This window comes from Gouania willdenowi, chromosome 4 (assembly GCF_900634775.1).
Source record: "Gouania willdenowi chromosome 4, fGouWil2.1, whole genome shotgun sequence".
Taxonomy (NCBI): Eukaryota; Metazoa; Chordata; class Actinopteri; order Blenniiformes; family Gobiesocidae; genus Gouania; species Gouania willdenowi.
In genome coordinates, this window is record NC_041047.1 from 22,956,695 (window position 1) to 22,983,557 (window position 26,863).

At 40.0% G+C, this 26,863-nt stretch overlaps 1 protein-coding gene across 3 annotated transcripts; it reads left to right on the top strand.

Annotated features, from left to right (window-relative positions):
• Window positions 1-25,589, top strand: kita (KIT proto-oncogene, receptor tyrosine kinase a). Of its 3 annotated transcripts, none has more exons than XM_028444309.1 (21): window positions 1-207; window positions 2,430-2,684; window positions 3,822-4,106; window positions 4,213-4,352; window positions 4,785-4,977; window positions 7,013-7,196; window positions 10,159-10,274; window positions 10,477-10,591; window positions 11,393-11,577; window positions 14,426-14,532; window positions 14,663-14,789; window positions 15,272-15,376; window positions 16,112-16,222; window positions 16,391-16,532; window positions 16,685-16,779; window positions 16,875-17,005; window positions 17,268-17,390; window positions 21,113-21,224; window positions 21,318-21,417; window positions 21,630-21,735; window positions 23,699-25,589. In XM_028444309.1, the coding sequence occupies exons 1-21, from the start codon at window positions 153-155 to the stop codon at window positions 23,861-23,863; spliced, it is 2,952 nt and encodes a 983-aa protein (XP_028300110.1). In that variant the 5' UTR covers window positions 1-152; the 3' UTR covers window positions 23,864-25,589. The 3 variants fall into 3 exon arrangements, with proteins under 3 accessions (XP_028300110.1, XP_028300112.1, XP_028300111.1); XM_028444311.1 differs by having other exon boundaries at window positions 4,806-4,977; XM_028444310.1 differs by having other exon boundaries at window positions 4,216-4,352.
• The last annotated feature ends 1,274 nt before the right edge of the window (window positions 25,590-26,863 follow it).

Consider the following 26,863-nt stretch of genomic DNA (forward strand, 5'->3'; position numbering starts at 1 on the left):
TTGCAGATAGAGCTGCTGCTGGCTGAGCGGAGCATCTGTGCCTTTAAAGACGTGGAGAGCACAGGCAACTTCACACATTCAGAGCGAAGCTACACACTTCACCCATAGAGGCACCGGCTCCCACTTCCATTCATACCCATGGAATATTAACTATGGAGCATCGCTGGATATTGCTGTTCGTGTTTCTGCAGCTGATCTTTTATCCAGGTATGGGATGCGCTTTTTACGCACTTTTTACGCACGGCACATCTGTTTAAGGCGTATTGCAGCTGGTTGTCGTTGACTTTTGCGAAGAGGGTCAAAATGATCAACAGACAGCTGCCCAACTGCATCACTTTGTTTCGATGATTGCCATTGTTCCTCAAAGTGTGCGCCAGTCAGAACGGCTCATTGGAACAGGAGACAGAAACCCAATAAGGAAAGAACACTTGAGTCAGTGATCAGAGGCGATATCACCCTTAATAATTCATATTCATTGGGGAAACTACGTGTAATCCACTGAAAAGTAATGAAAGGTCGTAGGTGTGCAAAATAAATTGATTTATTGGCTATACTGTCTCACTGCCGCCCGTCGCGCAATCGACCATCTGCTCCCGATCTGCGTTTGCGTGCTTGTGTGGATTCTCACAATAAGACTAAATATCGCCACGTGTTATCCCAACACAGAGAACCTCATTCCGACACAGTTAAGCTTTCAATAGGCATTGTATTTCACACGTTGCAGCTATTCTGGTACGTCTTTTGTCTGCAGAGTACGCCTTCTTTTACTGAGCGCCTCTATTAAAAAGTTATTTGGAAGGCTGTTAAACTGTTGAAATAAGCTATAGATGTGTGCTTTCATCTTGGAATAGTAGTGCAGTTCAATGGGGCTGTTTCTGTTTAACATGCGGTCCTTTATGGCGCGGTTGGTGCGCCTGCAGAGCGCGGACGGACGCAGCTCGGGGCGGCATCAGGTGGTTTGTCTGCCTCCAGCTCCGTCTCATCTGACAACATTATGAAGGGCCCGCGGGGGATGTTCATCACTCACGCGCGCACACACACACACGCACACACGCACACACACACACACACACAGTACAATAGTGGAGTTTTAACTGCTGCCACACGCAGGTTTTTGCTCAGCAGTACCTGTGATGGGTGCATCTGTGGTTTATCGTTTTTGGTACAGCAAGGGATTCATTGTTCCAACAAAAGAGAGTTATTATAAAATAGTAAGCAATAAGTACATCACATGCATTAAAAAATAAAAAAAAATTTAAAAAAAAGGCTACTTTACGTTTGATTGGCAGGCAAATATGTACACACAGACACAAGAGCAAACATAATGCATGCAATCACACGTATTTCCAGAGCAGTCGTTATACAATGTTACATTTTTGTTAGCTGATCTGTGATTGCACCGGTTTCAGGAAAGGGAAACTCATGCTGACACTCCCATTTCATCCCCCATTTGCGGCGTTTCTTTCTCCTACTGTGTGGGATTAGAAGCCACCGGTTATTGTTTGTCACAGTGGCTTCAATAAAGAGAGTAACCAAAAAAAAAAGACAGGCTCACTCAAGTGTAACACCTGTTTGCAGTTTGTACAGCAAACTGAAATTACTAGGTCACCACCTCTTTGTTTCAGAGCAGGTTATCTTGCTACTTTACTTGAAGGCTGACATTACACTGTCACTATTATGACATGACACCTGTCATTAGCATGGAAAAGGTGTCAGGAAGGCTCTCATTGAGTGTCCTTTGTTACCTTAACCCTAACCTCTAACCCTTGACCCTATACCTAACCCCACTAGATCCTTCCACCTAACCCAAAAATGCCAAAATAGCTCCAAAGGTGTCATAATTTAGCAAACAACACCTAATGACAGCCTTCATGACAGATAATGACAGCGTAATGTCAACTTCAAGTAAAGTGTTTGTATGCAAGATGTTTTGTTATTTATTTGTTTAAAATGAAAAGCCAAAGGGTCTTTTGGGGGGCTATATAAAAACAGTCTTTGAAAACTTTCCTTTTAATAAACATATTCAATGGCTTGTAAATCTGGAGTTGATGGCAAGTTCAAATCTAAAGCTCAAGTGTGGACTATCCTGCTGTTTACCTTAGTATTACGGATTTGGTATCTAAGCTGCTGTAATGCAAAGAAATCTGGTGGGTTTGTGTATGTTGATACACCTTATCTTGTCTAGACCTTGCAGTGGTAGCTGGTAGGAACACGTCTGTTTTGCACTCATCACCTAAACAAATGTTTGTAACTTCAAAATCAACATCCAATTTTTTATGAATTTTCCAATCTTGCTTTGTATCTTATCAGCAATGGAAGGATCAAACTCATTTTTGCAAAATTTCAAGAGTTTATTTCAACATACATGTGAATTTTGTGATTGGGAGTACCCAAGTTCAGTAGATCATATATTCGGTGTCTCCTTTTAGGGAATGCTAAGCCCATCATTACCCCAGCCAGGCCCTACCTTGTGGTTGCCCTTGACGCACCCTTCAGCCTGGAGTGTCAGAGTGAGGACAGCACAGAGTGGAAGCAAGAGGAACGACCGAAGCCCCTGACGACAAAAGCAATTCATGGGATACGGACCTTACACATCCCCAAGGCTCTGCCTCGCCACATAGGCCGCTACATCTGTGAAGAGAAAGACTCCAAAGAGCAAGCCTCAATCTACATCTATGTAAAAGGTATCTGTGTGTATGTGGGCTAGTGAGAGACACACACTGCAGGGAAGAGCTCTTTTCTTTGTATTCGCTGTTTCACTGATATTAGTGTGTATGTGGGTGTGCAAAGGAAAGTGTTTGTAACTTTGGCCCAGACACGTACTGAGCTTTTCATCAAGTGCACACCTGAGTTTCAGCCATATTTCCTTTTCTGTGTGACCTCACATCAATGTGGCCATCTGCCATCACTGCAGGCTATATGTGCTCATCATTCTCTTAAATCGTTCCACCTACCAGCCCACAGTACCAGATGGAGATGAGAGGCTCATGTATTGTATCGGAGGAGGATAAAAGGAACAGTTACTGAAAGTTAGTCTTTTTGTAAAGGTCACAATTGTTGACGTGCAACAACAACAGCCTCTGCCTGCTCATGTTGTGAAGTGACCAACTTTGGTGATTTTTTTTTAACTGTAATGACCACATTTCTTTCCTGATAATCTTTTGGTTTTTGCCAAATCCATGGTTTCCATGGCAATGGCAACTGTGGTTTATTCCATTGCAATGCCCCACTGTTGATACGCTAAGTAACGCAAGAGCATTTGCTTGGAAACATAACGTGTTAAAATTTTTCAAATGACATCTGTAAAATGATTGGCAACAGCTGTTGAAATTGTTTGATAAAAGTATTTTGTGCATAATGAGGTAACAGCGAGTCTAATGAATTTAGAGATTATGTGGTTATGTTGATCATGTTGTTAATCAACCTTTTTCCTGGTGGTGCTATTGTTGTTTTCAATAAGGGTAAGTTCCTGTGTGATATAAGATAGACCATAGTTTTATTAAATAAATACTTCAATTATTTTAGGATTGAGTTGGAGTTTTCTAAAAATGTTGCCTTTTTCATAATGTTTTATCATATATGTGACTCAAAATGACATGGCCCCTGCCATACTTGTTTAGTTGTATGTTTCTTTTTGTCACGTGGATGGTTGAACCCTCAATCAGGAGTAGCAGCCCCAGGAATAAGATTGACATATACCTAAAAGCTGCAAAACGTCCTAAAAATCTATTTAAAAGCAATAGCCTGGCCCCAAATGTGTTTTTAGCCTTAAAGACGATAATGCACACTACTCAAACTCAACCTTTTGTGTCTTTTGGCAGATCCTGAGAACCCCTTCAGGAAATCAATGGTGTATAACATTCTCAGTCGTGAGGGAAACTCTGCTTCCATCCCCTGCTTAGCAACTGATCCAAGTCTGGACAATTTGAGCTTGAAAACATGCTCTGGCAAAGCTCTGGCGCCTGGTCTGGAGTATACCGCCAGCCTGGAGCAAGGCATCGTCATCTCCAACGCACAACAGGCGTACGAAGGTTGCTACGTGTGCACGGGGAAACTGATGAAGCAGCCCGTCAGATCTCATGACTACTACCTGACAGTGAAACCAGGTCAAATGGAGTGCCTGTGCTGAGTGTGTGTTTGTGCACTGTGGTGTATTGATGGAGAAGCTAAGAGTCCTTAGTGTGTTCTAAAGTCTTATTTCTCATTACTCAGTAGCTATTGCTCCCCCATTAATTGAAATGGAGCAATCAGGAAGGATGATTCTCATCAGAGATGAGAGTCTCTCCCTCAGCTGCAACACCACCAACGTCAATGGACTGATCAGCCTGAAGTGGGTCACCCCACCTGGATCGGTGAGAATCTTGTGCCTGTCATTCTTGTCTGTTGTTGGAAAATGTAATTAAACAACTGTTGAAGTTCAAGCTTAAGCATGTGTTAAGTTGTGTTAAGCAGCTTCCACTCATTCTCCTACAATGATTTAAGACATAATTAAACCACAGTGGTAATAAATCAAGTCTTTTGGAAAACTCAAATGAAAAGTTAAAAAAAAACTTTTCTTAACGCGTCCCTGCTTTGTCTGTTTCAATCAGTTTTAATGAGCCAAGTTCCTGCCATCTAATCTCCGCTATCTTGGCTGTGTCTTCCTTGCCGACTAATGTTAAGTGTGCCACTTACAATGTGTGCATTCGCATCATGCATACATATTTTGCTGTCTGTCATTGTTTACTTGGCAAGGGTAGACATGTAGACGGGGTTAATCTTTAGAGATCTCTGGGCGTTGACAGGGTGCCGTCTGGTGTCCACAGCAACCAGCAAAGGTTGACAGTGCCTCACATATCCTGATGGAGTCCTTCGCTCACTTGCGCAGCGCCACATTGCAGATCTCAGCGGTGCAGCCACAAGATGCTGGGAGCTACAAATGTGAGGCCAGGAATGAAAAGGGGACAAGCACCAAGTCAGTGTGGCTTGATATATACGGTGAGTTAAAACTGGTTATTTTTTTTCAATTTATTTTACCTTTATTTAACAAGAGAAATCATTGAGGATAAAATTATCATTTGCAACCGATGACGATGGGGTTACAAGCCCGCTTCCTTAACCATGCTAAAGGAAGGTGAAGGGTGCAGTGTGCGTCACAGCTCATTGGTAGCAATACTGCTAAAAGCTAACAGAACGTTTTAAACAATCATTACTGAAGACAATATTATTACCTTTTCTTGCTGACATAATAAGCTACAAAAAAAACCATGGTAGAACATTTAGCCCAGGGGTGTCAAAAGTCATTTTAGTTCAGGGGCCAAATACGAACCAGTTTGAGCTTAAGTGTGCAACAGATTTTAGATGCAAATTCAACATTAATGAGCCCTGGTTTGCATTTCCACATATAAATGATAAAGTATGACTGTATCCTTCCCTGCACGATGTTTACTTAATTTTCCTTGATTTTGGGTAAATTTTGTGCAATAATTTGAGGAAAATTTGCTAGATTTTGGAAAAATTGAGAGTTCTTTCAACAAAATTACTGCCATCATGTGACATAAAAATTGATTATGAGTCCTGCAAATATTGTGGATTTTAATGGAGTTTTTGTATTTGGAGGGGCTGAGATATCTACAACTTCATGTTTTTTCCATCATTTTCACTTTCTCGAGCAGGCTGAATTTGATGCATTAAAGGGCCAGATTTGGCCCCCGGGCCTAGAGTTTGACACATGTGCTGTAGTCCATCCGTTTACAGTAGATGCAGCCAATAAGCCTTTTCACACTATACACACTATATAGTGTGTATAGTGTGAAGGAGCGACCAGAGTTTTCCACTGGCGCCAGTTTCGGCCGATCCAAGCACTTTCAAAAACTGATAGGAGCAGCTCAGCAGCAGTATGAAAGCAACGGCAGTCCCCTCGCTTCCACACAGGTGACCCATGGTTGACGAAAACACCAACTACCTGGGTCTCCAGCGGGCGGATTCGGACTCTACCCGGTAATGATACATATGTCCGAACACTTTAGTAAAACCAATGAGAGAAGCAGTACTAAAGCGACAGACCTCCTCTGCTTCCTACTCCTGTATTTTCTGTATTTACTTTTATTGTTGGTAGTTTTATTTGTTTTATTTATTTATTTATTTATTTGTTTGAGCTTGTTTTCAACTCGGCATTTCTACCTGCCAGACTTTTGACCGGTGCTCCCAGAACAGCCAACATTACCCCCATTCTTTCCGGTCTTCATTGGCTTCCAGTTAATTTTCGTACTGAGTTTAAAATTCTAGTGCATAGATTCCGTGCGATGCATGGTCAGGCCCCTCAATACATCACTGACTTTGTTGTGCCCCTACACTTCAGGGCGCACCCTTCGGTCATCAGGCCAGATTCTCCTCATGATGCCAAAAACGCATTTTAAAACCTGGGGCGACCTAGTGTTCCAGGTGGTAGCACCAAGACTCTGGAATAGCCTACACCAGTCCCTCCGTGAGCTTGTCTGTGTGGACTATTTATAAAAAACATCTGAAAACTGCGCTTTTCAGAAAGGCTTTTGGTTAAATTGCTTTTAATTTGTCTTAATTTTTTATGATGTTCCTACTGTTGTTTTAAATTACCTTGTGTTTTATTATCCTTTTGTGATGTTGCTGCTGTTGTTTTAGAATAATTTTTGCCTGTACAGCACTTTGTGATTTTATCTGTGAAAAGCACTATAGAAATAAAATGTACTTTCTTACTTACCTTGGAGACCGATACCACATTTCCACAATATTCTTTTCAAAGAATCAATGCTTCAACGGGGAAAAAATAATCTAAATCTCTGTCAGACTCGGTGTTTACACCGTCAGTTATGGCGAGTTTATCTCTCGACCTTTGACCTCATGCTCGAGAACTGAACGAGAGCAAGATTTCCGAGAGTGTGAAAAGGCCCCCAACAAACCCCAAATATCTGTTCACGGTTCTCCACCTGTTGTACCAATCATAATGTAATAAAAACTGTAGCAAATAATATTTTTGTTCTGGTGTTTGATTTAGAAAGAGGATTCATCAGTTTGTCATCCACCAATAACGAAACCATCCACGTCCGTACGGGAGAGACTCTGTCGCTGAAAGTTACCTATGATGCGTATCCCAGGCCGCACATCTCCTGGAGCTACATGGGCCAGGAGTTAAAAAACACAGTTAACCATGTGATTACCACGCTCAGAAATGAGTACAGGTAGGAAAACAACCCAACCCACTTCTGCCTTGTGTTACTCCAGTTCTGCCGCAAAGGTCAAAAAGCTAATTATATTTGCCTAGTGGAATTTAACACCACTGTTCTAGCCACAAGTCACACTTACACAACACGGAATACAGCCAAAGAGACATTTAACAAAATAGTATCTGTTGGATTGTCAATGGTTTAAAAAATGCAAAAAAAATATCTATGAGCAAAATTTAAAAAAAAAATGAATTAAAGGTTTATCAGTAATAAATAAAATATGATTGTATCAAGTTTGAACGAGTGAAATAATGAATGTGTTCCTTGTGATCATTGAAGAAAGGCTGTTCTGATCCTAAACAAATACAGACATGGGAAAAGTAAATAGACATATTTCAGCTGTCGCTTTCATTCCTGCGTGTCTGATGAAATTAAACAAACATCCCAATATTTAAATTCTCTAGCTTTTTCCTGTAGGGGTGGACGGTATGCTGACTTCATTAAACAATAAAATACACAATATTGGTTTTAAAACATCAATACAATGTTTTAAAAAAAGGGAAATATGACAAAATACATTTGTTTATTATCATTATCATTGTCGGATTTATTAAATCAAAAATATTTAACTTTTTTTTCAAACTGAATATAAATATTTTAATAAACAATAAAACACTTTTTTCTTTTAAAATGAAAAAGCCTAAGGTGTCACAGCCTTAGTGAGATAGTCACAAACTGGAAACTCAAAGCGAATTTATGGTCACCATCCTCATTATAACCTTTCTTTAAATGTCTCCACAGTCTACGCCAGTGTTTTTCAACCACTGTGCCGCGGCACACTAGTGTGCCGCGAGAGATCGTCAGGTGTGCCGTGGGAAATTATCCAATTTCACCTAATTGGTCTAAAAAAAAATTTTGAAAACATATTAATTATTATCTGCAAATAATATACCATTGTCGAGTGTCCGTGCTGCAGTAGTGAATAAAGGTGCGTGCACACCGAACGCGACGGAAGCGATGCCGTTGCCTTAAATCGTCCCTGATCGGTAGTTTGCACATAGTGGTGCTTTTTTGTCAGTCCATCATTTCATCGCTCCAGCGACGCGATCACTAGGGAACTGTGTGTGTGTGTGTGTGTGTGTGTGTGTGTGTGTGTGTGTGTGTGTGTGTGTGTGTGTGTGTGTGTGTGTGTGTGTGTGTGTGTGTGTGTGTGTGTGTGTGTGTGTGTGTGGCCCCGGTAACAGGGTAGAGACAGAGAGAGAGAGAGAGTGTTGATGACGTCTTTTTTTTTCCTTCTTGCTCCGCTTCTACGGTTAAATGATCAACTTAACGGAGATATTAAAGGATGACTTCACTCAGAATGTGTTTGATCAGTAGTTACTGTGGTTTTAAAGAAATTTACCGCTTCAATTTTGAACCTGATACTTTGAGGAAGTAGAACAGCCTCCGCTGCAGCCGTCAGCACTGAAGCGGGAGCGGGAGGGAGGGGCTGCTGCCTCCGCTCTACAGACAGTGGAGGACGGGAGATATCGCTTCACGTCGCTTAAAAAGTTAAAATTTTTCAACTTTGATCATGCAAGTCGCGTCGCTGAGGGGGGGATAAATTGACGTTGCGTCATTTACATTGATTTTTAATGTAATCGCATCGCTTCAGTCACTTCAGTCGCGTTCGGTGTGAACCCACCTTGAGAGCGTAATCCCAAATATTATTGCTTCTGTCATAATAAGCACGATATTTCTGTGTTCCTGGTAATTAATAATTTTGGACAGAATTAGAGTTTGCAAAACACTTTGACGTTTTCTACTACCTTTAAGACCACATTGTTGTTTCATTTGTTATGTTCAAGCTGTATTTTTGAAGTGGACATGTTAAGTGCACTTTTTATTTGAAAGAAGAAATACAAACTAGATAGCGCAGATGCGTTTCGAGGGCGAAACGCCATTTTTGACCTTTGACCCAAGATGGCTGACTTCCTGTTTGGTTTTGGGCGGGGTCACAATGTAACTTTTTGCTCATTCTGGGGCGAAGACTACATGTGGCGATTTTCGTGCAAATCGGTCAGACCTGGCGGTCGTGTGGTTTCATCGTTTGTTTTGGCGGCGAAAACGCACGCATAGCGTGCGTTTTCTGTCCGTTTTTTTTCACGCCACCAAATTATCAAATTTTTCGCCAGGCCTGAGGTGCGTGCAAATTTCGGTGAGTTTTCGGGCATTTTTAGGGGGTCGAATTAGCGATCAAAGGCGGGCGGGGTATAATAATAATAATAATAGGAAATAAAAGCGAAAACAATAGGTTCCTCTGTCCCATTCTGGGACATCGGAACCTAATGATGATAAAGTCCTTTATTCTTTGTGTTTATTTGATTCCTATTCAAGACACTTTGATGAGAATGGCTATATTGTTAATATAGGCTACAGAGTATCATTTTTTAACATGTTGGTGTGCCTCGTGATTTTTTCAATGAAAAAAATGTGCCTTGGCTCAAAAAAGGTTGAAAAACACTGGTCTACGCCACAGACTATTTTTTTTTTTTTTTTTTCACACTCTGTCTTTGCTGACCTATGGTGGCAAAAACATGTCTCTGCTGCATCTAGTCTACAAGAAAAAGATTAACAACAATGGAGGGTAGAGAGAGTCAGTATCATGTTTGGTATTTGGTCGTTGCTCATAATGGATGCCACTTTACTCAGGGGTAGCTGCTGCCCCCGCAGGTCAGCAAAGGAACTGTGTGTGGATTATAAACAGTCTGTAGTGTTGACAAAGAAACGAAAAACAATACGATGATAAAACTCGGACCCCTCCAAAGGGACATCTCGTTTACGTTTTAATGTCGCGAGATTTTGTTGCACGAGAATCGCGTCCCACCCCAAGGTTCCTGTTCTATTCGTAAATCAGCATAAACGCTCAACCTGTAGTCTGAAAACTGAATGAATTTATTCATTTATTTTAATACAATGTTTTTTTTACCCTCTTCAGCTACATCAGCGAGCTGAGGCTGGTGCGCCTGAAAATGTCAGAGAGCGGAGTTTACACCTTTCAAGCCTCCAACGGCGACGCCTCAGTAAATCAGAATTTCACCATCTTCGTGATCAGTATGTTGTATTAAAGGTTTTCTTTTCCCTTTGGCCACAAGATGCATGTCATATTTCTTGTGTGCATTAATTTTAATTCAAGTAATGACCTTTTCTTTCTCTGTGGCAAATGAGTTTTTGCTCGTGAACCTGTATAGCTTGAAGTTACTTCTGCAGCATGATGTTTACATTTTATCTAACATGTTTACCTTTTGTTTATCAGGTAAACCAGAGATTGTATCCCATGAGGGCCCTGTTGATGGACAGGTCCGCTGCGTGGCTGAGGGGTTTCCCGCCCCAGAGATCACTTGGTACTACTGTGAGCAGCCATATGTCAGGTAGACAAAATTGCCAAACATTAAATCCAATTGTTTCAGCTGATGTTTTCTTTCTGGTTTAAATAAGTTTTAGAATCTCATATAGCAAAAATAAAAATAAAAAGGGATTTATTTACCAGATTTCACCCACACATAAAGAGAAAAACTACTGCTGGTGACAGAATTGAATGATACTAAGACTTTAAAAGCCAAAACGAATTCACCGGTTGTAAGTGCACAAGTTAGATTGGTTTTCAGTCTAATGAACAAGTTTATTTATCAATAATGTTGGCTTTTTGTTTGATTAGAAAATCTTCATTTTGGCTTGTGCTAATATGCACTTTCTCGTCTAGTTCTCATTGACAGGTTGAGAATAGTTTTTTAAAATTCAAACTCCTACTGAGAGCATTTTCACACAAAATTGTGATAATGCAAATAACGTCTTAAAAGTCAGTGCATTGGCTCATATGAATTGACTGAGAGTATAGCATAGAATTGGACACGTTACGGTTTCATATCTTGTGTTAAAGGAAGCTGGTATAGCCCACAGTAAACAATCCACAAAGTTGCATGCATTTGCACGAACGGTATTTAAATCTTAAAAAGGTTTATTGCAAACTAAGTTCTTACAGACATACAGTATAGAATAAAGGGGAGAGAGTGAATGAGGTCTCACCAAGCTTTGCCCCTAATGTTTTCCTCTCTTCAGTGATAGAGCAGAAACCATGTATCATGATTATGGGTAAATAGTTCAAATGTGATGTCACTGTAACACCTTTAAAGTTTTACAAAGTACAGATGTATGTAATCTATGGCCTCCAGATGCTCCCAGCAAGTAAATGCCACCCAGGAGGAGCAGAATGTCATAACCATCACTTTGTTCAGCCCGCTGTTTGGCAAAACGGAGGTGGAGAGTCGGGTAAACATCAGCAGGGGACGATTCAATACTCTGGAATGTGTGGCCTCAGTGGAAGGAGAACAAGCGTACACGTTATTTTCTATTAGTGGTAAGTTAAGATGCACTACAAACGTGGCATCAACACAAGATATTTATAGATATGGGGCAAGATACATTTAAGGTGCCTGTCAGTCGCTTGTTCTGTTTTGTTGAAGCTGAACTGGTATAATCCCCTGCATGTCTTCACCTTCAGAATAGATTTGTAACTAAAATAGTTGTGTAGTGTACATACTGTATGTAGAAATCTTTTAAATTTTCACATTGTTCTTTTTTTTGTTCTTAAGCCTTTCTTTGGTGAACTAAACAGTTTGTTTGAAAGAACTTGCAGGAGATAAATCCATAGCCCAAAAATATTTACTAAAAGCATGATTTGGGTGTGGATTAAACCGTAAACGTGAGATAGAATCTGTTAGGTAAACAAGGTTGAGAGAACAAACCCCAAACATGAGAAAATGTTGTCACTTACACGTCAGAACTAGCTTGTCCTGTTGTTTACACTTGTGACCTTAAAGCCGCTCTATTTTAACGGTCTCACCATCTGCTGTATGATACGATGGGCATGAAAGGGCGACAAAATGTGTCCACATGGGCGAGGTTTATGTGGAAGGTGATTTGTGGATCAGCTGGACTGGATAAATTGATTGTGCAGAGTTTGGACTAAGGTGTTGGGAGGGGAGTGCTAGCAGTGGTGAGAGGCTCTGAGGTGTCGGTGAGAAGCAGCAGAGAATACATAAAGCTTCAGAAGGTACTGACAGGTTTACAGGGGATTAGTTCCTGCAGACTCAGCATTCTCAGATTTGAAGTGGAGAGAAAGCTTCTTATCTCTAAAGAGCTTAATACCCTCGACAGAGGAGAAAAACAATGACAATGAGGCATCAACACCAGCCAGACACAATGGAACAAAATGCTGATTACACACTACTATGTGTCAGCACTGCTGTAAAAGCAGTCTTGGAACTTGTTATGCATGCAAGAGTTCATATAAATGTGAGGAATATATTAACCTCGAGAAATAATTGAAAACCAAGATGGATCCCTCTTTGGATCTTTGGAATAAAACAACAACAAGAGCACAGAGAGTGTTAACATCCACTAAGCACCAAATATCCTCTTTGGCAGTTATCGGGATCAGTGATCCTGATCATGTTACCATGATCATTCACACTTTAAAGGCTTAGAAGAATGTTTAATTTCCATTAACAACAATACAGTAAGTCCAAATTAATGGGCACCCCTCATTTTTTTTTTAGAAAAATTGGGATAAAACTGTAATCCAGCTCTAATCTCCATGAAACTCAGTGGGGTATTTGAGAAACCAACCTGTTATTTGGTTAATGACAAACTGAAATATGAATTTTTGAAATATCGCCAATGATGATAGATAGGGATTTTTCTATTATTCAAACTAATCCAGAATCAGCTAAATAATCTGCATAATTTCCAAAATATATTGGAATCTTCCATGGCGTAAAGTCTTGGGTAACATTTTGTCAAAATCTGTGAACTACTTTTGACGTAATCCTGCTAACCAGGCGCGTCTCACCCATGGGAGATGCAAAGGATGCGATACCCGCACTTTCATCAAAACAAAAATTCATGCCCCTCACTTTTTACTGAGGGATCATTGTTGAAAATGTATTGGTCCAGTTAGATTGATTGAATGGTGATCAAGCCAATCACAGCCAGACATTTGACGAAGCCGCCGTTCCGAGAAGGTAAACAAAGAGTTCAGTAAATGTAAGTAAAGTGACAAAAGATGAGTAACAGGTGGCAAAAATGGTCCAAAAGTGGCAAAAACGTCACAAGAAAAGAGTGAAAAGTGACTAAAATGGGCCAAAAGCAGTCAAGAGTGGCAAAAAAATTGACAAAAATGAAGAAACAGGTTGTAACCTAAATGAGACAAATGTGGCAAACAATAGTGAAAAAGGGCAAAAATGTGGAACAAAAAGAGGCAAAATGTAGGGAAAAAAGGAAACGAGTGATGAAAAGCGGCAAAAAAGTTGCAAAATTGCCAAAGAAAAAGGTAAAAAGTTTCCCCTTTAATGGTTTTCTGGGGGAATAATAATTAAAATTAAGATAAAGAGCCACATGTTGAGTATCACTGACTATTAAGTAAATTCATTTAATAAACTAAATTGGGAGTCGAATGTTGCCCTACCCTTATGCTGCGTTCACACCGGATGTGTCACGAAATGTCCGTACGTCCAGATTACATACAAAGTCAATGGATAGATGCGTCCCAGATGCAAAATCTTTCCTGTGCGGCGGTGCGGTCCGATCCGCACGTCAAGTGCGTTGGCACAGCCAACGAGGAGGTAGTAGTAGCTGGTAAAAGTTCTCTCTGTAGTTTTCATCTCTAAACGTCAGCACTAAGCTAGGATAGCATTTGCCGCTAATCACACCGGCTTTTTTCACTGGTGGTTTATGTTTATGAGAGGAGAAACAAACAGCGCAGCTCCTCGCTTCAGAAGGCAGTGAAACTCACCGGGTTGGATGAGTTGCTGGTGAACGGTGCTTCGCGTCAGACGTGCGTATGATGCGAATGGGGACATTTTTTGATCCTGCGGACCCTGCATTTGGTGTGAACGCAGCATTAGAACACCCTCACTTTTAAAATCGCTGCTCCACCCCTGCTGCTAACAAACAAACAGCTTGATGAAGGAGGTAAATATTACTAACCCTGATCCTAACCCTAACATTTTACTTTGTACATTTTTTGGACTTTTTGGGTGAACAAATGTCCAGTTGGCTTGTGTTCTAGCACCAATTGTGCTTATTCATTTTCCACTTCTTCAATACCATTTAGAAAATAAACAGTTAATTAAACAAGTCCCTTGTTGGCGCTGTCACTGCTCTAATGTCATTATGGTGTCTGTTTCATTTACTTGTGCCTGCAGAGAGAAGAGTTCCACATGATCTGTTCACCCCTCTGCTAATTGGCTCCGTCTCAGCGGCTTGTATCCTCTGTCTCGTCCTCATCATGTTGTTCTACAAGTACATGCAGGTGAGACAGCACTGTGAACTCCCCTTGACATAGTTAAAGAAAAGTCTGAAGGATGACTTGATGAGTCATCCTTCATCTATTTGGGATCCTTCATCTATTTGGGATGATTTATCTGTTGTCTTCTTGTCAGAAACCCAAATATCAGATCCAGTGGAAAGTTATAGAGGGCATCCATGGAAACAGCTATGTGTACATCGACCCCTCCCAGCTGCCGTACGATCACCAGTGGGAGTTTCCCAGAAATAATTTACGTTTTGGTGAGCATGTTATACACTTTTTTAAAAAAAAGAAAAAAAGCTAAATGGTGCAGCATCCATCGTTCATATGAAGATAAGTGGATTTTTCTGTCGGTAATTGTCTTGATAATAAAGCCTGACAGAGCAGTCAGTATGACATCATTTCAGCCACCTTCCCCCGGGCTACTTCACACTGATTGACAGGCCCTCTGGTTTCTAGCTCTGTGGACACAGTATTAAAGTTTTAGCCATGCCTCTGGTCATCGCTCAAAAACCAGTTCCACTGCTCATTAATGTGAAACCCCACTCCCTCACTGCAAACATAATGTTGTTGACATATTCTGGGTGTTTTGAACAAACCTCCTTAAACAGGATCCTGCGTGTCCTGGTGCTTACGTACACAGCCCAAGGGCTAAAACTGCTGTTTTTATAGGAGGGCTGGCACATGGCCCACTTGTGGAAGGGGAAACAGGACGGGAATAACACTTTTGTTTCTTCTACAGGAAAGACATTGGGATCTGGTGCATTTGGTAAAGTTGTGGAAGCCACCGCATATGGTCTTTCGGAAGCAGATTCTGTGATGACAGTGGCTGTGAAAATGCTCAAATGTAAGCACTGTTAATTCACATGCAAAACCAGAGCAGGGTGAAGTTATTATGTGACACAGTGGTGTGTGTTTTCATCAAGTTCTGGAGGATAAAAGATTAATCTTCAGGTTTTTGGAGACATCACTTGAAATAGGACCAGTTACCATGTTCCCACAATCAGATGTTTATGGCAGCCATGGATGGATGGATGGATGGATGGATAAAACAGCAGTAAAAAGTGTCTGTAGCGCTTTGCTCATCCTGTTAATGTTTTTTTCTTCTGCCATTGAGGTTATATTTTCATGTTATGTTTGTTTGTCTTTTAGCATGATTATGCCAAATGTATTTACCAGATTTTGACAAAATTCTAGACCTTATACCTTATTTTTATTTTTTTTATGTAATCTATTCTATTCTATTGTTTGCTATTGCACCTTTTTTAAGCACCTGTAAGCCAAAGCAAATTCCTTGTTGTGAATTCTGGTCATCAACAATGGCAATAAAACATTCTGATTCTGATTCTGATGTAAGATTTAATTTAAATTTTGGAGGTGATTAGGATTGTGCATTTTATTGCAATAATTAAAAACAAAAAAATGGGGGTGTCCAAACATTTGGACCTACTGTATCGTTATTAATTCCTTCCAAGCCTTTAAAGTGTGAATGATAAAGATAACTGTGAATATCTGGCCAGGATATTTGGCGCTTGGCGGAGGTTTACGCTCTGATTGCTCTTCTTGTTCTTTTTTTTCACAGCAAGTGCTCATGCTACAGAGAAGGAGGCACTGATGTCAGAGCTGAAAGTTCTGAGTTACTTGGGAAACCACATGAATATAGTCAACCTGCTGGGAGCGTGCACAGTTGGAGGTATCCACGTTGTGTATAATCAGATATAAGAATGGCAGTGGAAAATAAATGGAAGTAGTTACAGTAAAACACAGAAATAATTCTGTTTTGATTGTGTTATTGAGTATGAATTAGCTCAACATTACTGTGAAAGGAATCTTCTCTTGACGTGTGTTTATTTTTCTTCAGGTCCCACACTGGTGATCACAGAGTACTGCTGCTTTGGAGATCTTCTCAACTTTCTGCGCAGAAAAAGAGATTCCTTCATCTACTCTCAGATCAAGGAGGATTACTACTACCGCAACGTCATGCAGCAGAGAGTCACAGAGAGGTCAGGATTTTTTTGCATACTATAATGCACAGACTACATAGTATGCATATTTACTGTCCAGAACGTGCGTAGGAGTTGGACAACTTGGATTGCTATGTGACAATGTGTGGCTGTGCTCAGCTGAGACCAGACTGCTCCTTTCCTTTTAACAGTGACAGCTTGAACGACTACATGACCATGAAGCCCTCTGTCGCTGGCAATCCACCATTCAGAACATTTTCCAGGAAGAGGAGCTCACTAAACAAAGGCAAGGCAGCCATGCATTTACTAAGTGTCTACTGTGCAGAGCAGTCCGAATAATGCATCAGGAAAAATGACTCCCATCCTGTCGGTCCATCTCAGGTGACACTTACGTAGATGTAGATGCGGGGAGTGAAATGTTTGACGAGGATGGCTTGTCCTTAGAGACTGAAGACCTTCTCAGCTTTTCATACCAAGTGGCTAAAGGCATGGAGTTCCTAGCCTCTAAAAATGTGAGTGTCTGAATCCCAAATCACCCCGAATGAGCAAGTTTGAGAAATACATTTCCACAGTGAGAATAGGCTGCTGAAATATTTATCAGCAGTGGAGAGAAAGAATGTCCATCTCAAGTATCCCATGTATCAGTGTCAGCGTTGTAGTGTTACACAACCAAAGTGGATATGAAAAGAAAACTCAGTATGGACACAGTTACTGTACATGTTTGATGAGCACAGTGTATTTATCCTTGTTGGTAATTATGTGCTTGTTCTTCAGTGTATTCACAGAGACCTGGCAGCCAGAAATATCTTACTCACTGAGGGAAGAGTGGCAAAAATTTGTGATTTTGGACTGGCCCGAGACATCACCACTGACTCCAACTATGTAGTCAAAGGCAACGTAAGTACACAAACTTACAGCATGTATCCTGCATTTTAGCAAAGCTACCAATGCATCACACAATTGAAGTCATTTTCCCAATGTAAGAGGTCATTGTTTTTTTATTTTTGTTTCAAAAGGTGTCCATACGTTAGGAAGACACAAAATAAATATATATATATATATATATATATATATATATATATATATATATATATATATATATAACTATAATATGTGAATAAATTATATAAAGACAATAAGAAATACATTTGCACGTATACCATGTAATTTGTGTTTTTATTACTAGTATTACTACTACTACTACTACCACTAATAATAATAACAAACTCAAATCAAAACAGCCAGAATAAAAGCTTGCATCTTTAAAATTTAAACATCAGCAGAGTGAGCTTTTATTAAAATGTTGAAGTCAACCCTTACACTTTGAGGTAACAGTTGAGAAGAAGCTAAAACGGGAAATCTGTGTTCAGGTCATGTTATTGGTTTAAAGCCTTAAAGCAGTGGTTCTCAACTGGTCTGGGTCCAGGACCCACCATCAACTTGAAATGACAAGTCGTGACCCAAACATTATTTATCCAAAAATGAAAAATTTATTAAGTGAACATTCTGATGCAAAAATGTAAAACTGATATTTCAGTTTCAGTATAAAAAACAAGCAGCAATACTAATTCAAGTACTGAGGACTTTTAAAACAGGCATGTAAACAGTCTCAAGTAGTTTCAAAATATATGAAGTAAAAGTGCAATTACTTTTCTCCAAAAAACAAAAAAGTGCAATTGAACGGAACACAATAGCGTCTCATAATGCTGCAAGTCTACATCATCACTGTTATTATTGAAGAAACTATGTATTGAAGTGCCAAAAATGTGCAAATCATGTAATAGAGGGATACTCTCTCATCACATCGTTGCACCAGAACTGGGAAAGGCTTACCTCTGTGAATTTCTCTTTGAGCGTGCAGTCACAGGATAGCTCCACAAGCTGACATTCTTCGCTGCTAGGCAACATGACGCTTTCCATGTTTATTAACGGGTCACGCACCCAGTCCTCCTCTGAATGTTTCTCAGGAAAGTAGTCGTTAAACCGCTCAAAAAGTTTATTCAGGTGTGTGGTTATTGTTTTCATCATTGTATTTTTCCCTGTCATGGCGGCTGCTCGATCTGTTGTCACACCAACACACATGTACCAGCTTAGGCCCACGGGCTCAAGTACAGGTCCACAGAACTAAATATTTCCTCAGCGGTTGTAGTGGTTGGTAGATCTGTTGTGCATAGAAACTGCTCTTGAAAGTCTCCGTCCCACATGTCTCACGTAAACAATCAAAGCTGCTTTGCTTGATACGTCTGTAGATTCGTCCATTTGTATAGCAAAATGGCCACTTGTGTGAAGTCGGGCTGTCGTCTGTCGTTTGATATCATGTGACATGTCTTCAATTCGCCTACCTACGGTGTCATTAGACAGGGGTATAGTTTTTAGTTTAACTGCAGCGGACTGATCCATCACTTCTTTTACCATGTTTATTGGTAAAAGAGTAAAATTAAGTCCTGAGCGATAGTATGGGGTTTCTTCAACTTTGCAACACGATGTGCCACCAAATAAGAAGCACGGAGGGCATTCTCCTGCTTTGAGCATTTAGAAGTAAGGCACTGTTGCGATGTCCTCAGATCTTGAAGCCGTCGACAAAAGTAATCAACAGGTTTCTGTCTCAGCGAGGAGTGCTTCGTTTCCAAATGGCGCATCATTTTAGACGGCTTCATGCTTTCACTTGCCAGCACCTCTCAGCACAAAACACACTGAGGCTTTTGGACTCCTTTGTCCTCTATGTAGGAAAATCCATACTTATGTAAACATGTGTCCCCACTGATGATACTACCGCCCCTGATGTTGCGGAGGGGAACTACATCAACTCTCCATTAAATTTGATGATATATATTTTTCTCTCTCTTTGGGGAAAGGCCCATGGCCCACCAAAAATGGTCCCGTCGCGACCCACCAGTTGAGAACAACTGCCTTATAGCTTTGTTATGCACTTACAATGAACAAAATATTTCTGACACAGGCCTCGTCTGCACTTACTGCTGTCTGGAGGGGATCAAACTATTAATGACTTTTGGAATCCAAGTTCAGAATTGAATTAATGTACATGTTTGATGTGTGTCAAATTAAAGTTTGTTTGCCATCAAGACAGGGCCTGTATTACGAAGCTGAATTTCTCCTTATAGAGCAAACTTCTGGGATTTATTTTAATCATGTTAATCAGTTCTCTTGGAAAAAAGATCTTCCCAAGAAAAGGTGGATCCTTCTGTATACACATCGCTACGTGATTCTGATATGACAGCTGACAGGACTGAAAGAAAAGATAGATGCAATCCTTTCGTTTAACTGATGACATCCTATAGGAAACGTAAGGATTTTGATTTGATCTGACCTACATTTGTCAACTGCCTCGGTCGCTTTGAGACCAATAAATGCATTCAATTTTGTATTCATATATGCTGATGGAGACGCAGAGAGCCTCAGCCTTGTAAGATAATACAGGTTGTATAGAATACAAATATTGTCCACCTTATGATGTAGGCTGAGCTGTATGAACGCAGCATCAGAGCCACAGACATGGTCTGTGTCCTAATGAAGTGAAACTAATCAGGGTATCTGTTTATTCTCTGTTGAATTAATATTGTGTAATATAACAAATTTTCGCATTAACAGTCATCAATTATCTGTCAGCAGTCCTTCCTTCCTGCTGTTGTGTTTGGTCTGAATTATGGATTTTAATTCTTCATATTTTTAAATAATTATTCCTCAATTTTGACGTAAGTTGCTCTGCAGTTATGCAGCAATCTCCACACGTTTTATGTGAGCATGCACTGATCCAGGTTAGAAAACCCTGGGTTAAGTTAACGTGTTGATATCCTGCTTCCTAGTACAGCTGCTCTGTGACGAAGAATGTTTGGTCAAGTGAAGCCTGCTAATGAAGAGATATCCCGGATGTACTTATATAGCTTAATACAGGCCCCTAATGGTAGCTTTACAAAATTAAATATTGAAAATTATATACTCCAATTGTGTACAGTAGCTACACAAGGGTCCGTGTCTTCTGCAGAAGTCTATTATACTGTATATAAATCAGCTGATATACTATGGTTAATGCATCACTACCACATACATTTGTCACAACTTGGGATCAGATTGTTATTAGATTTTATTTTTTTTGCAAAATAAAAGTTAGCACTGGACATGGATTATTATATTTATTTAGTGTAAGTTTTTCATATTAGTTCCATAAAACTTCAAAGTGTGGTTTGAATAATAGTGCATTTCAATTGCTTGATTGAGCGATTGATTCCGTACTACTAGGCTCTGGGTTTTTTTAGCGACCTTTATCATCAGCCCACTTGTCTCCTTTCAGAACCTTTTGTCATTGTTGATTAACCTCAGAAAAACAAAAAGCATTGAACAAATGTCAGATTATTCATCCAGCCATCCTGTAGACTAATTTTTGCAGTTCAGGGTCATGAGCTGCTGGAGGCTATCCCAGCTTACTCAAGGCATGAGAACCTAACCTATGCAGCCTCAGAGAGAACAAAGAGCACTGATTTGAAGGGGTTACTCAGGCTTGTCTATGACCTTCAGGCTGTTAGACTGAGGTCACCCCCTTCATACTCGATTAGGATTTACTTTACCTTTTCATGCATTAAAGGAGTATTTTTTTTTTTCAGGCTCGACTGCCTGTGAAATGGATGTCTACTGAAAGCATTTTTGAGTGTGTGTACACCTTCGAGAGTGACGTCTGGTCATATGGCATCTTGCTTTGGGAAATATTTTCTCTGGGTGAGCCACTCATTCCCCTATTCCCATGTTTTTTTGGCTATCTGTGAGTTTTCAAAAGAACATAGTGTAATCTGACACTTCTGCCAAACATAGGAAACAGTCCTTACCCTGGTGTGCCTGTGGACGCCAAGTTCTACAAACTAATTAAAGAAGGATACAGAATGGATGCTCCAGATTTTGCACCCTGTGAAATGTAAGTTTTGATAGGTTTGCTTAATCCTTTTTAATATTTATATAATTTACTTTTTTAAATGCTTAAGATTGCTGTGTATCAAAATTAAGCATTTTTTTTTTTAAATCAAAGTAATTACATACAGCTCTGATGTGAAAGTAAGCACACTAGACCAAGCACAAACAAAATGTTAAACTAAAATAACGTGTCATTTTTGATGTGGTGCCATTTAGGTATCGGATTATGAGGTCCTGCTGGAATGCCGACCCTTTCGCCAGACCGTCCTTCAAGAAGGTGGTGGAGAGGTTTGAGCAAGAGCTGTCAGATACCACGAAGCATGTACGTGATTCACACACAATAGCACATGATAGTACTGTAAATGCTAGAGACTAAGGCCGCGTCCGGATAGGCGAATCCTGGAGCATTTGAACTGCTTTAGGATTTGTTTGCCCGGAGAGTTTGCATTGTTTGTCTCATTGTGACAATGCAGACAAAGTCTAGAGCAGATCAAACAAGCAAATTCTAGTTTCAAAGGCATTAATTCCTCTGACAGAGAGCTGACCAACTGCTGTAGCTCTAGTCAAGTTAAAAAAACACAATAAAACATTAAAAACCTTGTGGTCTGTCAGTCACCCCTCCATCAGAGCTGTGAATTTGATAGCAAACATGCCAAGATCAAAGTATTTAACCGGATGTAACAGGAGACTATGTCTGACTGGGGTTTTGCTGGTACAGATGAAGGAGCACCGGCTTCTGTGTTCTTAATTGAGAGAACCCACAACAACCAAATCCATCCTCCACCGTTCTCTGCAGGGCAAACAGCGTTTTGCCTCCTGGACTCTGTTGCATCCAAAACACCAGCTCTTTTCCCGTCTGTTCCCTGTCCATATATGAAGATGAGAATGATTAATCACCCTGCCACACCTGAGCCTAATTATTTTTCAGAGATGTTCCTTTGAACCACCCTCCCTGCCTTTCCTCTCCCGCCAACACCTCACCTCACACCGGAGAAGAATGACGTGTTCTCCACTTATCTCAAAAATGTCACATTCAAGTATTATGGCTTGCACAATAGGGGTGTGTTTGTAAAACATATAAAAGAAGAAAAAAGGTTATCTTGTGAACACCATTCCCATATGTGCTACAACTCCTGGCTTATCTGATTTGCTCATGCCACACGTGAGGATATTTGTTTGTTCTCATTACAATCCTCATTACTGCTTTAAAGCTATAATAGTTCTAACAGACTAGGGACTACAGCTCCCTGAAGAGATAGTGTCTAAAGGCATCACTTCGTTCATGATTTGTTTTAGATATTAATCATTTTGTCTGTCCTCGTCATTTTTGGTCCCATTTGCATTTTCCCAATGCTCTCATCTCTAGAGGTTGCATGAGGCGGTGTCTACAACCCCATAAGTTAATCACGTAGTGCAGCTCACTCATGCCAGAGCCCTACAAACTAACCTCCAGCAGGCTACTAATGTGCATGTTTCTCCTTCCAACTGTCTGAATCTGACTCCATTGGGGTGGTAGGGCTTTACAGGGACCTGGCTACAGTTGAACACCATGCAGGGTGAATGGCATTTACCAGAGAACACTAAGAATGGCTACTTCGCCATTGGAACCCTGTGCTCTTCATGGATGAAAGCAGGTTCACACTAAGCACATGAGATGACAGAGTCTAGAGCTGCCATGGAGAATATTCTGCCACCTGCAACATCTTTCATTTTCACCAGTTTGGTGATGGTCAGTTATGCTCTTGGGAGGCATTTCTTTGGAGGGCTGTCCAGCCCTCTTCAGGAGAACATTTGTCATCTCAACAGGAACATGCTCAGGCATTGTAAGACACATACAGGCACATGGAGGCCACACGCACTACTGAGTTTCATTTTGACTCATGGAATTTCCACAGCCTGTGATCTGATCTCTATACTTTTATTTTAAGTATGATTCTTAATTCCGACCTTGGTTTCCATTGATCATTCTTATGTTATTTTGTCCTCAACGCGTTCCATTATGTAATGAAAAAAGATTTTCAACTGGAATATTTCAGTCAGTTGTTTCCTTTTTTAGCAGTGTTTTATGTAGTTCAGTCTATTTGTAACAGTGCAATATATTTGTCTTTGCCATTGTTGTTCTTGCTATTTATTTTTTGTCCTAGTGGCTCCATTTGTATATACACTTCTTATTTGTATCTTGCAACACGAGAGTTGTCTTTTAATTCTGTTGTTAATTGTGTGTATAATGACAATAAAAGCATTATTAGCATCATTAACCCTCTCTTTCTTGTCTTTGTATACAGAATTATTTGAACTTCAGCTCTAATCCTGCAGTAATGCCCAGAGCAAGGCAGCAGCTGTGCCGTCAAACCTCAGACGGCACCAACCAAAGTGCTCCAAACCAACCCCTCCTGGTCCAGCATGAAGTCTTCCTGGAGGGAACGAGCCTCAGAGCCCAACGAGTATAAGGACACACCCGATTTGTTTGGCTGCCTCATGAAGTGCCTCTCTTGTTCCGCCACAAATAACGGGACCATGATACCTGCAGCATTCAGTTTTGCTTTGTTTTGCATCTGGATTATAACTTCCATCAATGAAAGGAACTAAAAAGACATGTGCATAATGCATCCTGATTACAGAGAGCTGACTTGGACTAATGCTTCTCTGATAACAGCAAAGAAAGGCAGTGGGATACCAAGGGTTAACACCCTCAAGAAGGTATCTCAATATTTCTGGTTTTTCATTGCTCCACATTCGACAAGGGTGTTTACAGTATTTGGGGGTATCCAGTCATTCATCCATGCTTTCAGAACTTCTTTGCTCCTTTATTGTCAGTATTATTTTAAGCTGTTAGAATGTATGCTCAATGAAGGAGGTACATACTGTATATGGGGCCAATTTAAAATAAGGTGTTGAAACACTGGTATATAAGCTATAAGACTGCATGGTAGGCCGTGCTAGAGCCCATAAATGCTTCAAATGAATTGGGAATTGTGTTACATTTCATTATCTATAGAACAAATAAATGTCTTTCCCTGAACAGATATAACATCATATCCCAAAACAACTGTATTCTCTCAATGCTCTTCAGAAATAGGATGGTACGCTAGATTCTCAATAATAAGCTTTTGGCTGTATATGTGTATATAGGTGTCGGTAAAGATAATAGTCATGCAATATGAAATGTGAGAGCCTTTGTAAAGGAGACAGTCTGTCAAACCTCTTGCATTTGTTTCAGCTTTGATACATGGACGGAAGATTTTTTTTGGACAGCTGGTCTTCTGGAGAGTTTCCTTGTAAATACTCATTTAGATTCACACACTTCCTCTTATGCCACATATGTGTATACCACATTGGACAGGTACTGTCATTTCAGAGAGGTTTTCTTTACTTCCACTCTTTTTTTCACCTTGTGAAACTTGTTCCTTCTCTAGCTAGCAGGCTGTGTGAACTTTTGTTCTCTGTTGGACATATTGTATGTTTTAGATTACTGTGGCACATGTGTGAACCATTGGTAAATACATCTTTGTGGTTCCTGGGTTGGCAAATTGGAGAGTAACTGAGGGTCTTCAGTGATCCAATTTAGATCTTGCAATGGATGTAAAACTTGGTCGATCATCTCATTGTACACCGGCCAGTAGGTGTGTTCCCAGCAGTCTCTCTCATCTTTGTATCCAGCTGTTACCTTCTTTCTATTTATGACTTTGAGCACCTCTCAGCCAGTAGTCTCTTCCATTCAAGATGGTAATATTCAAGATGGTTTCTAAATTGTGTACTTTAAAATGTTATATCAAGAGGTGCCACTTCTAAAATGGTTTTCAAGGTTATTGAGTTTGACTCCTGCTGTTTTTGTAAACATAAATGTGCATACACGTATATTGTGCTTTTAAGAGGTTTAATGGTACGTGAGTTCAAAATGTTATGCTGAATTTTCTTATATATGCATATAAATCCTGCTGTATATTATGCTAAGGAAGCTGAATACTGTATCTCTGTCCCCAATGTAAATTAAATAGAGGATATATACTGAATTGAATTATTGAACCAAAACAGATATATTGGAATATCCAAGGTTTTTTTTTGTCTTGCTGATTCCCCTACATTTTCCCAAGACTTTTCAAGCATAGCTTTTCCAGTAGCTACCACTGTTGTTGATATTACGTGGGTCAAGGAAAATAAAGTTGTGTGAACTGATATTCAAATCAAACTGTTGTTGTTTTGAGTGGGACATCGACAGACAAATTTGGACACTAGTCGTCAGGCTACAATGGGACTGGCTGAAGAAGCACTAACGAATCAGTTTATAGGTCTGTGGCTAGCATCAGAAAAAAAATCAGATACCCCTCCCCATGGTAGAACAAAAAACTGTATTTTATACAAAGTGTTTATTTGTACGGTTGCCGAAGTATACGTACGTAGCGTCTTAGGGTTACGGTTAGGATTAGGTTATAACGCTATATCGCAACAATTTTTAGGTTCAAGGTTAGGTTAACGGTTAGGTTTAGTCTTAGTCACGTGACCTAAACTGGTCATGGACTGACCTCATCCCGTGGCCTAAACTGGCCAATTAGGGGAGCTGCTTACGGATAGAATGTCGGTATATTGATATGGCAACCGTACAGATAGCCACTGCCTATTTTATATGAGAAAGGAGAAAATTGTTCTTGTGGTCTCCGGAATTGGTGGCGGGGTGTTTTTGAGTGCATTTTAGTGATGTACCCTGTTGACGATTTCCGCGACTTATCGGAAACACGTAATTATCAAATACATTTCAAAACACTTTTTTATGTCATATGTGATATCAAAACTGCAACAATACTGAGACACATCCAAATAATTTGGATTGCTTTGAAATTTATTTTGGCCTTCAGATGACAAAAAGTGACAAATTAACAGTCAAAAGTATTTTCACTTTGCAATTAATGTTGTGCAAGATTGTCCATAACATCGTCAACATACACTGCAGAGTATTTTTGATTTTGTCAGAAAATAAGGAGGTATTGTCAGTTAGGGGACATATTCATGCAATAATTGTTTCTTATTGCTTTACATATTATTTTATGATCTTGGGGAATAGACTGGGATGAATTTAAGACCTTAAACAATACAATACAATATTTTTAGCAAAATGATTCCCAAGGTCAAAATATTTTGTCCCTTTTTGTCATCCGTCAGCCAAAAATTATTCAGAAGCGACCCAAATTGTTTTGTGGAAGATGTGTTTCACCATTGTCGACATTTTGGTACCAAATATGACAAACAAATGTTATGAAGTAAGTTTGACAATAATATGATTTTGATAAATCGTAAGAATCTTTCTCAGGCTATATCACTAAAATGCGCTTAAAAACACCCCTGCCACCTATTCCGGAGACAACAGGAATAATTTTCTTATTTCTTATGTATCATACTTTGAAAAAATACAGTTGTGTTTTGTTCTACCATGCAAAGGGGTATCTCCCCAAATA

Excerpts from the sequence above, each read along its gene's own strand:
- kita (XM_028444309.1), top strand. The coding sequence starts at position 153 with ATGGAGCATCGCTGGATATTGCTGTTCGTGTTTCTGCAGCTGATCTTT. Across the intron at positions 16,533-16,684 it reads CAGCAGAGAGTCACAGAGAG|TGACAGCTTGAACGACTACA; the intron begins GTCAGGATTTTT and ends TCCTTTTAACAG. Across the intron at positions 21,736-23,698 it reads TGTCAGATACCACGAAGCAT|AATTATTTGAACTTCAGCTC; the intron begins GTACGTGATTCA and ends CTTTGTATACAG.